Here is a 16,237-nt window from a genome sequence, read left to right as displayed (position 1 = left end):
GTCCACACCTGGGATAACGTGTCCTGTTTGGGGTTCCCCAGTTCAAGAAGAATGTCAAGAAACAGGAGAGGGGCATGCAGATGGCAAATGAGATGGCAAATGGCCTAGAGCATACAACTTGTGAAGAGACTTAGAATAAGCTGGGCTTGGTTTGCCTGGCAGAGAAGAAAATAAGGGGATATCTGACAACAATCTAAAACTACACAAAGGGGAGTGGCAAAGATTATTGAACTGGACTCTTATCAGTAGTAGCAAATTGCAAAACCAGAAGGAAAAGTCACAAGCCGAGTCCTTGGAGCTGTGACTGGATGCATGTGATTGTGTATGGCTGGTGCTACACAGGAACATATGGCTACACAGAAAGGCTGGCCAGTCTCTATCACTGAGGGCTTTCAAGGGCAGTGTAAACAAGGCCACAACTGACCTGCAATACCACAGGTCACAGTCCTGCTTCAAGTGGAAGGCTGGACAGGGTGGACCCCAGAGATCCCTTCCAATCACCACTTCTAGGACTATGCTGCCACAATGCCCCCCAGACAGTAAAGGAAATTATCAGTTCTTTCTACTTCTGCCTTCTTCCCTCTCTCCCTCCATTTATATTTCCATCTAGGTTATATTATGACCTTTAAGGGACTAGTAAAACATTCTTCCTTTTTAGTTGGGGTTACTCTGCTTGCCGTCCAAGCATTTTACACAGTTAAGATTTCTAAGGTACCAGACTCCGTCTGACTTTTTTTACCTCTTATTTTACTGGATCAGACACCTTATTCTTCTTCACTAAAAACTGCAAACTTTTTCTGATACCAAGGATTGTTCTCTCCATTCTTACAAAACGGACTTTTTTCCTCACTGAACATAATTCTCACTCTTGCTGTTAGACCTGCACAGTTTAATGGTTACAATTCAAGTAGATACACACATACTCATCTTCCCAAGGGACAACATAAATCCAAGACTATAGCCCAGCACCACTGCGGTATATGAACCAAAACTGCTGAAGCAGTATGACACAGCTGAGTGAATCCTTCCTCAGATCAAATCTCTGTTGGCACAAGGATTTAGGCACATAGGCAGCATCTCAGGTACTGGAGGCACTGGGTTAACAGCCAGCCAAATCTGTTTCTGTGGCAGACTTAATAAAGTCTGTTAGCATGTTAGATAATTCATAAAGCCAAGTGTATGTGTCTCAAACTTGAGTAATAACATTAGTCAATAAGCAGCAAATTTCAAGTGCCAAGCCCCTAGCATTAAGCCTCTTAAGAAACCAGACTCCAGTCAAAAAGCTAATGCCAAGTTATAAATTAAATTCCAGGATACCATTGCCCATACACTCTTGGGCAAGGTATTACTGTAAAAGTTGAAATAACCAGGGAACATATGTACTGTAGAATGATGCACATTTGCAATGCACTATCACAATCTTTTAAAATGGAAATCTAAGGTGGTTTTTTATGAACTAGACATAAATAAGCCAAATCACAAGTCTCTGACACTAATCTAGTTATTTATTCTGCAGAAGGATTTATTTTTGAAGACTACAATGGAATGTAGCATAAGTTTTATGTAAAAACCAAAGTCCTAGAAAGAGTTCTAGGACTATAGTCTACCACTTGAACTCGACCCAGATAGAAGTGTTTCATACTGATATATTTGGCAAATTAGATCCACAATGGAACAGCACATCTTTAATGAAAAGAACAGATCAGACTTGCATTTGTCAGTAGATGGAAGAGTCAAGTAAAAATGTAGAAAAAATATTTTAAAAGCCCCAGATTCATATTTTTAACCCTCTTCAGACCATTTCTTCTTGAACAGATCCTTTGCCACGTTTTGCACATAGGCAGTATGTGTAACACCATTAAAACATTCCATTTGGCCTCTCCTCATTTTGTCTTGTCTCAAGATACTTCTTATATCGTCTTGAACAGCCTTTGTTTATACTATTCAGTGCACTGCTAGGACATCAAGAATCTCTGAGAATGAAAGTTATGTGTGCTAGCATACAGTCACCTTAGCCTGGGTATATTCACTGCAAATAGACCAACGAATTGCAGAATGTAAATCTGATTAGTCAGGTTACATAGAAAGATCAACTGAGGAGTGGATAGTGGTCTGAAAAAGAAATGTGTTTTTGCAGCTCTTCTCCCAAGGGTGGAATATTTTTGAAACTTATTTATTGTGCAAATAAGGTACCATACAGCGAAACTTCCCAAGCTGCACTGTCAGGGTGGTTAGGATACATAAATTCAACCAGCCACTCTGAAATAAACATATTCGACGGCCGTTAAAATCTCGATTCTGGCTGATTTTATTGGATCAAATCCTCCAGTTCTCTGGGATGTAAATTTCCGGCCATAACCTGTGCAGCAATAAACTTCATTCAGCCACAAGAGTGTGCATGTGAGAGGATTGCAAATCTGCTCCGCCAAACCAGAATTAGCCGGTATCGCAGGAATGAAAGAGCGTGGAGATTTGAAATTGCAGAGAATGGAGACAAGGCGGTGCAGAGGACGAGCTGCCTGGGGGGCAGGCGGCCCCAGACCGGTGCCGCACTCCTATGGAAAATAAGCCCCAGGGCGGCGAGCAGGGGCGAGGCTGAGCTGGGGCGGGCGCTGAGCGGAGCCGGGCGCAGGTGGACACCGGAGCCCGCAGCAGCCCCCGGGGTCCCGGGACGCGGAGCAGCGCTGCGGGTTGGGCTGACAGCGGGGCTCGGCGCCGAGGCGCGCAGGGACGGCGGCGCTGGATGAGCTCGACGCTGTGAGTACCTCGGGAGGAGCCGGGAGCCACCACACGGCAGCGGCACCAGCACCGGAGCGGGTGGGAAACGCGGAGCGGCCGCGCCGCCTGCGGCAGAGGCGCGCTGGGCTGGGCTGTGCGGGGCTGGGCTGGGCTGTCCCGGGCTGTCCCAGCGCGGGGATCCCGGGGCCGGGGGCGGCGGCCCCTCGAAGGCGCGGCGGGCCGGGAGCGCGGCTGCCGCAGCGGGGTAACTCGCGGTCATCCTTTGTGCTCGGCGGGCGGGCGGTGCCGCGGCCGCGCCGCCTCCCGAACGCCGCCCCCTCCGCCCGGCCCCGCCGCAGCCCCCGCGGGACGGGCCCCGACCCCGGCCCCGGCCCCGGCCCCGGGGTGCCCGACAGCCGCTGTGAGCTCTGCCCGGGGCAGCTCTGCGGCACGGGCGGTGGCGGCCGTCCCCGCCCCAGCTCTGCTTCGCGTAGGTGAACCGAACTCGAGTGCGGGGAAGGCGTCGCGTATGAAGCTCCCAAAGCTGTTCCCTTGGGAGAAAAAAGTACATCCCCTGCCTTCGGGCTGCCCCCGAAACAGGCTGTACAAAATTGAGGTGCACGCCTGATGAAAGCTGCCCGTTCCCTTGGTACGAAAGGGAGAAAACTGTCCGCTACCTGAGGCGGTTCCGCCGTCCCCGGGGACGGGGCACCCCGCGGGGGTCACGGCGGGGCACAGAGGGGTCTCCGGGGATGCCGCCTGAGCAGGGCCTGGGAAACATCCCTCAGGGAGGGGCAGCAGGGCATCATCCCCGGTCTGGAAACGGAACTGCAGCCGACCTTATGCAAACTTGTGATCCTGGTAATTAGTTTAGCCTTTTAAGCATTTAATTTCCCTGATCTTGTGCTCCTTTCTGAGCAAGCATTTTTATGCACTGGGTCTCTGACTGGCAGGGGTGGCCGGTGTCCACATCTCCGTGAAGTTGCTGACAGCTGAAGTGCTCGGCGTGTTAGCAAGGTGAAGTCAGACTGTGGAAACATGACAACCAAAATAAACCATGTTTTTAGCAATGTTTCCTCTATATGCCTTCAGCAACCAAATAATTACATGTGGCAGTTTTACTAGGAATATTACAAAGTAAAACTCACTACTAGTTATAATGCATTTATGAGTTATCAATTGGAACTGCCTTTAAAGTACAATTTTATTCTATAATTTTTAACACTGACACAGTCAAAAGCTGGAAGAAGTTGACCAAAGAGATGTAAATTATTCATCATATGGACTTTTTATAGCAAAGCAGATGTTCTTCAGTGATCTAGTTGAACTACAAGCTAGAGAGCCATAGCTCCACTGATGGTACATGGAACTTGGGTGTTTTGCTGCTAACTTAAGTCTTATTACAGCACCTGCATTTGTCCCTAAAATAGATCATGAGTCAGGTTTTCAAAAATGCTCAGCATCTTTGCAGGCACTAACGCTTGGGCCATTTTTCTCAGAGCTCTGCATGCTTTGTGCGCAAATAGTCTAAAAGGCTTTTCTGGGGAGAAAAAATTATCTCGTCCTTTTCCAGGTGACCAAATAAGAATCCAGGTTCTCCTTCCTTTAAATATTTCCTCAGAAATTCCTTCTGAGGAGCTGTATACAAACACTGTTACTGTAAGTGGGTCTTCCCTGTCTTGCTTGTTGGGGAAACTGGCTGGCTTTACAAATCAGCTGCTGTCATTTTCATTTTCTCTAGGATTTCCCAATTGCAAAGAGTTAATTTGCTCTTCTGCCTTTCATGAGCCTGTTCTTGGCAATGCTGTGTGGGAAGAAGGTTGAAGGCAGGTAAGTGCTTTTCTCCTGAGTGCAACAGACCATGGGATGATCAGTCAGTCCTGGGAAGGGGATCCAGGCATCCAATCCTTGCTTTATCCAGAGACTGAGAGGCTTCCGAATGTGTTCACTCTGAACTTGTGACCTTAGTGAAAAGTTAGTAGTATGAAAGTAACAATTAGCAAGAATTTGGTTCAAATGGCAAATATATGCATTTTCTGAAGATCTGTGGGGGTTGATACAAGCATGATGTTAACTTGCATCTACTCCATCTAAGCCAGTTCTGTCAGCAAGACTGCAAAGAGAAGTGTCATAACTTTGCAGCTCAATATCAATAATTTTTCTTCACATATTTTAAAATATGTAAAAGATGTGCCTATTTCCTGTCCAGAGAAGAATTTTTTGTATCCAGTATCAGGATTCAGGTGTGCACAAAACCAGTCAAATGTAGAGGGGAGAAAGGTGAGGCTTTACATTTAATCTTGACTCTAAATCTTCAGTTACATAATTTTGTATTCCATTATCTAAGATGCACTGTAATATCCCTCATACATATTCATGAATCTTATGCAGAGCATGTGCAACAGATTTTCCTTCATTCTCATGCCTCGTCTCATTATTTCCCATTAGCATGATTATTCACTGTGTTTATCACCTTTTTGCACCTAGTCTCTCTCTGCCTGGTGAGTGGGCTGAATCCTCTGTAAGTAGTCCTGTAACCTACAGCAACAGAGGATCTGGCTCCAAGAACTTTATCAGGAAAGGGTTGAGATGTCATCTTTAAGACCTACCTTTTGCAGAGGAAGGGTGAAGTATGATTATGACTAAGGCTGTTCTCCTTAATTTAATTAATAATATAATTCAACAATTGTGACTAGTCTGTCCTTTTATGGTGAAAAAAACAGTCTGCACCACCAAATGGCTGTGACTTGTTCCCCTGCTGCCCATCCTGCCTCAAACACCCTGCAGGATCTCTAGAAGGACCTCTAAGCACTATTCCCATTCTCTGTTTCCCAATTTGGAAAGGAAAAGCCTGGAAGGCATTTCAATATCCATTTCCACTGGCAACTCATCAATGGATCCCAGCTTATGTGCCTGTGCAGCAAGTGTTAAATGTGCACAGTTCTTGTTCTTCCTCGCTGTGTCACCAATACCTCCCATAGCCAAGTTAGAGCTAATGACAATTTAGTCACTTAAGAACATTAATCTATGAAAAATTTGCTACCAGGAGTGCAACATATTTTAGCTGCAGCTCACGTGTGAGGCAGATCAGTGTGCTCTTGGAAGAACCTGCACGCTCAAGCTACCCTTAGTTACACGATTACCTGCACTGCAAGGGTCAGGTGGCACTTGGCTACAAAGGGAACTTAGGCAGCAGCCAGGCTGGAGAGGCTGCACGTATCAACAGGTGTTCACTGGGGTCTGGGGCTGGCCAGCTCTGACTTCAGCTATAGATTACTGTGGAATGCCCCAGGGCATTCTCTGTGTGTTTCTCTAGCAATAAGAAAAAAAAAGTAAAACAGTTTGGAAAGGTCATAACTTGAGAAGCAAAATGTATTCATGTATTTAAAGACAAGTTTTCAGTTGGTACAGAATCTGGATCTGTCTGTTCGCTACCTGTTTGCAACAGTGAGGAGCCAGCCCAGAGGCACACATAATGATGGCTCACAGGAGACATAATGAGCTTTTTAAAACAATTTTTGATTACTTTTTTTCCCTTTCCACTGTCCTGAAGATGATGTTTCTTTTTATTTCTCTGGAGAAAAAGACAAAAAATTACCATCTCTGGTAAATTGTATCATTGCATTTCTAGTCTCCATGGAAACCTATGTGGTGCACCACAGTTGGGTAAGATTTGAATCTGTTGCAGCAGAAATCAGATGGAGGGAAGATTGGACTCTGCACCTTGACTGTTAATCAATTAAAAGTGGTTTTCAAATTATTTTCACCTTATGTTGCAATCTTCACTTAGAGTAACAATAGAATAAATCAAGGTAATCAAATTAAGCTAGTGTGGCTTAATTTGATCCGTATTTGATCCTGTGTACACCTGTGCATGTAACTCTGCCACTCAGATTGGTTATGATAGGCAATGACATTAATTTGGAAGAATTCTTTGTTTTTAGTAGGATTATAAGGATTAATACTATGGAAACTGAAAGCATAATAGCAAACTGTTGTCATGTTGACTCTAATAAAAAGCTTTCCAGAGAGGTAGTAGCAGTTGCCTCTTTGTGATTTATGTAAACAAAACATTTTGAAAATTAAGAATCTTAATTCCTTATTTTTTGCTGTCTTCATTCTGTGCTTCCACTGCTAAGGAAGAAATGCATCCCCAAACTGGTTTCCTCTGAAAAGATGTGGTAACTTCATTTACCTGCTGCTTCAGGATTTCACTTATTTAGTCCAAGCTTTATGAACTTGAACACAAAGGCACATCATCTTACCGGGACAGCAGAAGGTGACACAGAGAAGTTATATACAGAGAGACACCAGTCTTTTTTGTGACTGTAGTCAACCCATGAAGAGTGAGGGCTCTCAGCCACCTAAAAGTAAGTAAAATATATGGTAATGGAAATAATGCAGCCTACTGTCAGCCTGTAAATACTCCTGCACAGACAGCCATGATAACAAGCTACACAAAGAAATAAATTAATGGGACAATTTTCTAAGCATTTTACATTTGAACAATGAAGTCACAGTATTCATTACAACTGCACTAACCATGGTGGTGAAATATGATAGTGATTTATGGTGCTCCCTATAACCTAACTGGAAAATCTAATTATTTTGTATGTATTTTTTAGGTATTTACTGCATTTGCTTCAGAATACTGTGGAGAAAATGTATGCTAGTCGAGAGGATATTGGATATGATTTTGGAGATGACTCAAAAGTTGGAAGTAAGCCAATTAAACCTAACCCAAACATTGATGGAGGATGGGCTTGGATGATTGTACTTTCCTCTTTCCTTGTGCACATACTCATCATGGGTTCCCAAATGGCCCTTGGAATACTCAACATGGAATGGCTTGAAGAGTTTAATCAGAGTCGTGGCTTAACAGCGTGGGTTAGCTCCCTCAGCATGGGCATCACGCTTATTGTAGGTAAGTGCAAGCATCACATATTTTAAAACTGTACAGATTTTTTGAATATGTTTGCCAATCATCCCTGAAGTATTTCCTTATAGTTGTCCCAAGCTGACCTTTTAAAGTCACCAGGACAAATTTTACAGTCTAGATGGGAAAAGGGAATAACAGGGAAAATGGAATGGAAGACAGTCCAGGAGACTGCATGAGCAGGAAAGGAAGCCTGTGACTTCCAGGTCTGACTAGAATTAAGGAAACATGATCTGTGAAGCTTGGAGTCCTCTCCACACTCTATCTGTAAGGAGAAAATAGAATGTGGAGTCCTCTCCACACTCTATCTGTAAGGAGAAAATGTTGAATTGCACAGCTTGTATTTAATTTTGGCAGCTGAATGAAAATATATTTTTTTTAGTTGTAGTTGGATTAACCCAAAACAATATCTGGAGGAAATGTTTGTGTATATGTGTACATGCACAACTATGACTCCCTAAATGAAGACTGAAAAAGTTATGTTTAATAACTGCCTAAATTATTCTACTGAAAACCAGATAAAATGCTTAGCTTCTGGTTACTTGTGAAAAAATCTTGCACTCACACAGCATCAACACTGGGAACAAGTATTTCAGCTTATTACTCTGTTTAAACTGTCCCTTCTTCATGGAGGAACTTTGATTATAGGTCTTGCAGGTATTTGCTAAGTATTTATTCAGTTGGTTGTATTTCTCTTCCCATGATTTTAAGAAGTAATATGAAAAATAAACTGAGTTGCAAAAGTTGCCTGATACGTAAACATTTTATTTAAAACATTAAGAAACTTAAGGTGAAAGATTATTAGAGCATAAGGAATGAAATAAATAATTTATAATTTCTTTCATGTTTTTTACCAGGTCCATTTACTGGTTTATTCATCAGCATGTGTGGGTGTCGCACGACAGCCATCCTTGGAGGGATGCTGAATGCTCTGGGTTGGATACTGAGTGCCTATGCCTCAAATGTGCACTACCTCTTCCTCACCTTTGGAGTGACAGCTGGTGAGAGCTGCACTAATGTTTGAAGGTTCTTTCAATTATTTTTGATTTGTTTGAAGCTTATCTGAGGGAGTAAATAGGGAAGGTAGATGGTAAAGTTATTCCAGCTCTGCTTTCACACTTGAACAGCCTGTTATCTTTTTAGGAAACTTATTTACTCAGTGGATTGGGCCCAGTGACTTCTGTTGATGTTTAAATTTGCCATGTGAAGGTGCTACTTTTATCATTTTCACCCAAGTGAATACATTAGAAGACATTTTTAATTAGGGGAATTACTGTAACCCAAACTCTGACAAGTAAAATTTAAAGATGAATTTCGTATCTAGCTAACTCCTCTCCTTGTCATAGGAAAGAATAGCAAATGTTTTCTCCAGAAGTTGCTCCACATTAATAAAATACTGAATTATGACAATTCTGCACTGCTTCAAAACCCATTTGAAAGGGTGAAGTGGGTTACAGCTGGTAGGCAAGTAAGCTGTACACAGCTGCTCACTCACTCTCCCACAGTGGGATGTAGAGAGAATCAGAAAGGTAAAAATGAGATAAAGAGCGTTTAGTAGATAAAGCAAAAGCTGAATGCACAAGCAAAACAAAGATAAGGAATTCATTCACTACTTCCCACGGGCAGGCAGGCATTCAGCTGTTTTACTGCTTTTTACGTTGTTGGCAAATACTTCAGATTTATTTAATTTATTTTTTTTTTTAGGCATTGGAAGTGGCATGGTTTATCTGCCTGCTGTGGTCATGGTAGGGCAGTATTTTCAGAAGAGAAGAGCACTTGCACAAGGGCTCAGTACCACAGGAACAGGGTTTGGAGCTTTCCTAATGACTGCCTTAATGAAGTACCTCTGCACAGAATTTGGGTGGAGGAATGCCATGTTCATCCAGGGGGCCGTCTCCCTGAACCTTTGTGTCTGTGGGGCACTTATGAGACCACTCTCTCCCAAAGACCTCTGTGAAAAATATGTGGTGAGAAGTGATAGTGAAGAAAATCGGGCAAAAGCTCTGTCCCATTCTACAGAGACTATAAAATCTAATGGAGTCCTTGGTGAAGAACCAGAGAATAAAGAAGAGGTAGCAAATGAAGAAGTGCTTGTCAGTGTGCAGCACATAGAAATTGGAGGTAAATCTGGAAGTGGAAGGAGCATGTATGGACTGCGCCTCTTTAAGACAGTGAGCCAGCTGACAGTTACAGTCAGAAAGGGCTTTGCACTCTGGTACTCCAGCTACTTTGGAGCTGCATCACTGTTTACCAATAGAGTATTTGTGGCCTTTATCATTTGGGCTTTGTTTGCCTATAGCAGCTTTGTCATTCCCTTTATTCACCTTCCAGAAATAGTCAAGCAGTACAACTTATCTAGGCAGGACAATGTATTTCCTTTGACATCCATTATAGCTATCGTTCATATTTTTGGTAAAGTGATCCTTGGAATCATCTCTGATCTCCCATGCATCAGCACATGGAATGTCTTCCTCATGGCTAACTTTACCCTGGTTGCCTGCATTCTTACCTTGCCACTAATGCAGACATATGTTGGCCTGGCTGTGGTTTGTGCTCTAATAGGATTTTCTAGCGGCTATTTTTCTCTAATGCCTGTTGTGACAGAAGATTTAGTTGGAACTGAACACCTTGCAAATGCCTATGGCATCATCATTTGTGCCAATGGAATATCTGCTTTGTTTGGACCACCCTTTGCAGGTAAAAAATTCAAATTGCTAACTAACAGATGTCTGTGTAATGACCGTGTGACTCTTTGTATTATTAAACTTTTATTAAACTTTTTTTCTTATGCTATGAGCATGTGTAGTTAACAAAATCATAGCTGCTCCAGAATGGACATAACATTGAGCTTTACAGTGTACAGATTTACGGTCACATCTGCTGGATTCCAGCTCACTGCCCTCATATTACAAACTACAGTTCTTGGATATAACCCCAAATCCATTACAATTTATCTTTACAATGGTATGTTTCCTTAAAATAGTTATCATACACTTTATTTTTTTTTTTTTAATGAGAAAGGTGTAACCTATTTTTTCATGTTTTTTAATACTATATGCACTGTATATTCTCATTCCTTTACCCACATGAAGAAATGGTGATTAGTTCTCAGGGTAGGCAGCATTACCCCAAGGACTGTACTATGTGTTTGGGTGTCCCCACTCCAAACTGATGTGTTGATTTAACTAACTTTGCTTTGCCTTCCTTCAGCCAGAAATACTTAACTATGGGGACTGCACTGCTCATAACCTCTTTGCTGCCATCCCCAGCAGAAGGGAGAGTGTATGTATGCTATCCCTAGAGTTAGGTTTAAACAGACATTCATTAGAAATTTCCTCCTAGAAAGAGGCAGGGGAGTACAGAAGAGATATGGGTACTGATTGTCAGTACTATATCAGACTCCAGCTCTCTTTTCCAGAGGTGTGGTGAGAAGAAAGCTGTGAGAAATCCTGGGAGTCATGGCCATGGTCAGCCAGGGGCAGCTCTAGGCTGAAGGGAAGGCAGCAGCAGCATGAGCAGCCCAGGAAAGCGAGAGCCCCTTCTCTCCCCACCACTGGATGAGCGACATGAGTAAGAAGAGAGCTCGCTCAGTGCCCCTTGAAAGCAGCAGTGTTTTACTCTGCCACGTTCCCTCAGCACCTCCCAGTCTGTGCTAAACCTGTCCCTGTATTTGGTCTTTGGTTACAAAGCAAATTGGAAGCAGGTAGCTGATGTAAAGAGAGCTTCTGATCTTGTGGGTACATCGCAGTGCAGCCAGCATGGTGTGAGGCAGTTTTGCTCATTTGGGTTGTCAAACCCTCCCGATGTAATGAATAAGTAACTTCTTTAATGAAGAAGTAACTTGAATGTGTTTTTGCAAAGGAATTGAGGCTGGAATGAAAGTCATTGCAGTATTGAGATTGTATCTCTTGAACAGTCTTCTATTGGTATGCGAGGCTTGGAGACAGCTATGGGGAATGTGTTTGCTTGCACAAGGCACAGCATTTGAACCAGTATTGGGCATTTTACAGAGACAGTGATAAGGAGGAGGAACTAATTGGCTTGGGATTACAAAATGTCGATTTTAAAATCAGACCTATGATAACTTGTTTAAAAAATATATTTTTCCACGAAGCATCTGTGGATTTGACAGAAAGGTCATGAAAGAAATGTGAAGTATGCTTTGTTTTTTCTACAAAATGTACTTTTTTGTCAAGCTTTGTAACAAATATGTTTTGTCCTTATTTTCCAGGTTGGATCTATGACATCACACAAAAATATGATTTTTCTTTTTACATAGCTGGATTGCTATACATGGTGGGAATAATATTTTTACTTATACAACCTTGTATTCAAAAGAAACAGTCAAGAGAAAAATCTACAGAAGAAGCACAAGTATAGAACAAATTCCAGAAGTTTTTGGTTTTTTTTTACAGAACTTTTTGTTTTCATGTTTCTCTTCTGTGACAGTTTGAAGATGTTTTTCTTATAGAACCAACCACATTTAGCTGCACTTAAGTGGAAAGCAAATGTGATCCATAATGCTTATAAATTATTTGAAATATGGTTTTAAAATTAGTTAAGATATTTTACTTTAGAACTACCAAATACAGTGATTTAAAGCACACTGCTAGTATTTTAATATTAGAAAAATGCTAAGAACCCTTACCCTTGCTTCTCTTTTAATTTTTCACCATTAATTGGTGAAAATCCCTTGACTGCAGTGCAGTTACTCTGATTTACTAGTCCTGTGAGAGAATTTGGTCAGGACATGAATGATTTATGAAAGTCCTTTCTACTATGTATTCAATCTGATGAAAGATTAGTTACTGAGTATAAGAAAATGATTGTATTTTTTGCCTGGCCAGTCAAGTACTGCTGAAATGCTACTATAATAATTCCATTAATTCAGCATACTAAAATTACTATTTCTGTGATGCAAATCTGAAGAAAAGTTCTCCTATATTTCTGAAGTGATTCAGTTGGACTCAATAGGTCCCTCCCAACCCAGTATATTCTGTGATTCTACTTCAATGATTTTTAGATTTTTTTTTAAAGTAGCAACTGCATCTAAAGTAGCCATCCTCAATACATAGGCTGCATTTTAAATGCTGTGACACTAAATGCACCTGAAGTAAAAAACCCATAAATGCAGAAACAGGAAACATATGGAAAATATCATTGTGACTGGAAAATGTTTCCAGAAAGAGTTTGAGTTCTCTGGTCCTTTTACCTAATTAGAGTTATTGTAGAATTTAATAACATTGCCACTGACTCCTTCCAGGGGAATGAACTCTACTACAGCACACTGAATTTTGTTATAATTCAATTTAATTGTTCACAAACTCTGTCACATATGAGCAGTTATGTTGCTGTAATGTACAGCATGAACTGACAAAGATTCATCATGTTTGAGAAGTTTATTCACTAGAAAATTAGAATACTGCAGAGCATGGAATAGCTAACAAACATTTTAAATATTCAAATAAATTTTCTTAACATTAAGGATTTGGTAACCAACACAGAAGGTGATGTATGGTGGTACGGGGCATATTTTTCTCAGCTTTGAGAGGTGAGTCTGATGTTAATTTTCCTATCAAATAAGAACCATTGTAAGTTTTCATCCTCTTAGCTTTATGAAAGTTCTTTGCATGACAAATCAGGTTCTTAGTTTAATATTGCTACATGCTACTGGAATTCCTTAGAAAGCAATTGAAACTATTCAATTATATTGAAGAACTATTGGGAAACAATTCAGTGCACAACAATATCAACAGTACACAACAGAATCAATATCCTGGTCTTCTTTATAGCTGCAAGGTTGGTTAACAAAAAGTTCTGAATGTGTGTTGTTCTATATTGCAATTCACCAGGTTCTTAGTGTTGCACTTCTACAACTGTTGGCAGGGACATACTTTAAAGTATTTTTTAAAGATCACTGAAATGAGCCAAGTTAAAAAATAATATCTTAAGAAACCCTGAATTACTTTAAGATTTACATCAGTGGAATCATATAGGGTAGTTATGTATGGCCTTTAAAACTCACTTAAGACAACTAAGGTGGCACTGAACTGCAGCACACAGTGTGAACACACAGTCAGTAACTTCTTAAAATCACCTCCTGTTATTGGAGAAAATGTGCACGTAAATTTTCACTTCAGTTCTTTGTTACAGGTTAAATGTCTTTTTGGTGGGAATGCTGCTGATGGCTCATTTGAACTGAACTATTTTTTATTGGTGAAATATATATTGTAGTGATTATTTTCATCATTTGCTTTTTTTTTTTTCTCTGAAAGATATGCATTCTTCATACATAGATCTTCTCTTTGTCTTTTGTCAAAAGCAACTTTATTTGCATATTACAGTAATAAAAAGTATATTGTTCACTTGTGATATCTGCAATAGATCTTTCTATAGAGGTCCTTACAGGGCCATATCTTGGGAATAAACTCACATTACCCAAAAATACACTTTCTGTTCATTCATTAAGTTAGCATAGTATTTTAGACACATAATAAATTTGTATTTGTCATTATCCTAAAATGAAATTATCACAGGAAAAATATATATGGAAGTGCTTCTTATTCCTAAAGATCAACAATCACTGGATGTTTCCAGCATATTGGTATATAGCTGTAGAACAAAAAATCCTTAATCTAAATCAGTGAATATTTAAGTATTAAAGTACTGGCTTATAAAGAAACAGAATTATACAAGAACCCTGTATTCATAGTTTTTTAATCAATTTATAAAATTCAAGTTTAGTAGTTGGCATATTAAAAATTGTAAACTCCTTACACTCTTCAAATATGAATCTATTGTATCCAAATACTGAAATCACTGTTTTTAATACTTGGATCATAAACCTAATCAATTGTAAATTATTTATTAATCAGCCTCTATAAATGATAATGCCACAACATCTGCTATAAGCCATGGTGGATGTGTAGCATAGATACAAAACAGAAAAATCAGAATGAAGACATACAAAGTAGCCACAACCTGTTCTATTGCAGTAACTGCTATGATGCTGATTAAAACACAATTTCAGGATACCCAACCTATTTAACGTTGTGATATTTACATGTTGCTCCTGGTAAGACATATTTTGTTTTTCCTTTTTCAATCCTTAAAAAGCCTGTTTTCCCTAGTAAAGAAGAAAAGTCCATGTGTCTGACCCAATAAACAACCATGCCTTGTAGCAATTGCTTCAATGGAACATGTACCTTTATTCAGTTATTTTTTTGTTCTGAGCATGTGGCTTCTGCCTCCTTTGGAGCTGTAGCTGAGATTTGTGTGTGTGAAGGTTCCCAGCCCACTTCTTGTGGGGGCTCTTTGATTTCAGGTGTAGCTGTGTCACTCAAGCTCTCCACAAGAGCTTCCCAGAGCATTACTGCCACACAGCTACTTGTAAGAGAAAGTAGAGGCTTAAAAATATCATTTGGCTTACTCACTGCTGATTATTCTACTCCACAAAATGCATTTAGACAGCACAGAAGCCTTGTATGAAGGTCACTTGCAGTGCCAGCTGCCCACGCATTTTGAAAGACACAGTGATAGCTAAAACTCACAGGAGATCAGCAGAAGTTTTGCCCAGGGTTGCCAGTGCAAGGTATCACATGTTCTGTGAAAAATCTGAGAAGCTATTTTTGGTATAATATCCAAGGCCTTTCTGCCACTGAAAAAAAAAACCAATCAGCTGTAATGCCACGTACTTTCCTGGTGTGTAATTCATACAGCTGCTCTGGAAACAACAAAACTGTGTAAGCTGATGCCAAAAAAACTGTCTGGATGTAGAAATTGCATCAGAAATACAAATCTGTTTTCAAGGTAAGTAAAAGAGGCCTTGGGGTTTGAAAAGAAATGCAATTTTAGAAAACTTTCAGATATACTGTAAGGATTAAGCCTGTTTCTCAGGAGACGCTTCCCTCTTTCAGAATGACTCCATAAACAGAATTGGGTGGAAATAATATAAGGAAGAAAAAAAATAAAATAAAAAATATGTAATTGGTTAGATGACAGAACTATCACCAAAAAAGTTAGGAAGATACTCGGTGTCATATATTATCCACTCCTTGTAAATTGTATAAGAACACAGAAACATTGATTTTTTTTCCCCCAAATGTTCCACTTTTCAACAGGTGCAGTTGCAGGAGCCTAAGTGCAGCTGTACTCAATGGCTCCAATACAAGTGGTAACAGAAATAGAAAAGCAAAGATCGTGGTGTAACTTGTGTTAGACACTGCAGATGTAGCAGGATACTCTGAACTGCTTCACTCACTGTCTACAGCAAAGCTGTCCTCAAGTATGTGTGGTCCTGGTCTCATGCAGGCATACACAACATCCTAGCACATTCCAGCAGAGCAAAAGCAGGGATTATTGGGGAAAAAATGGGAATAAGTGCTGAAATGAAAATGTGTGAACCTTTTAAAAGTTATTTTTACATTTCTTACTTTCTGTCTCTCACCAATCTGCTTTGCCCATGAATAAAATGACACTGTGAAGTTAAAAACAATATAGACTGGTTTTTCCTATTGCATATTTTTTTCCCCAAACACAGTGCTCTATATAAAAATACAGGAAGAAAGCAAAGCTGATTATCCC

The 16,237-nt window shown here is 40.5% G+C and overlaps 1 protein-coding gene across 3 annotated transcripts; it reads left to right on the top strand.

Moving 5' to 3' along the window:
* The first annotated feature begins 2,400 nt into the window (after window positions 1-2,400).
* Window positions 2,401-14,101, top strand: SLC16A14 (solute carrier family 16 member 14). Of its 3 annotated transcripts, none has more exons than XM_015638306.3 (7): window positions 2,401-2,757; window positions 4,460-4,548; window positions 6,858-7,088; window positions 7,366-7,642; window positions 8,512-8,655; window positions 9,359-10,351; window positions 11,886-14,101. In XM_015638306.3, the coding sequence occupies exons 4-7, from the start codon at window positions 7,381-7,383 to the stop codon at window positions 12,032-12,034; spliced, it is 1,548 nt and encodes a 515-aa protein (XP_015493792.1). In that variant the 5' UTR covers window positions 2,401-2,757; window positions 4,460-4,548; window positions 6,858-7,088; window positions 7,366-7,380; the 3' UTR covers window positions 12,035-14,101. The 3 variants fall into 3 exon arrangements, with proteins under 3 accessions (XP_015493792.1, XP_015493789.1, XP_015493787.1); XM_015638303.3 differs by having other exon boundaries at window positions 2,402-2,757; window positions 6,862-7,088; window positions 7,344-7,642; XM_015638301.3 differs by having other exon boundaries at window positions 2,402-2,757; window positions 7,344-7,642.
* The last annotated feature ends 2,136 nt before the right edge of the window (window positions 14,102-16,237 follow it).

The sequence above is a fragment of the Parus major genome, chromosome 9 (genome assembly GCF_001522545.3).
Source record: "Parus major isolate Abel chromosome 9, Parus_major1.1, whole genome shotgun sequence".
Taxonomy (NCBI): Eukaryota; Metazoa; Chordata; class Aves; order Passeriformes; family Paridae; genus Parus; species Parus major.
This window is presented reverse-complemented; position numbering and strand designations above follow the sequence as displayed.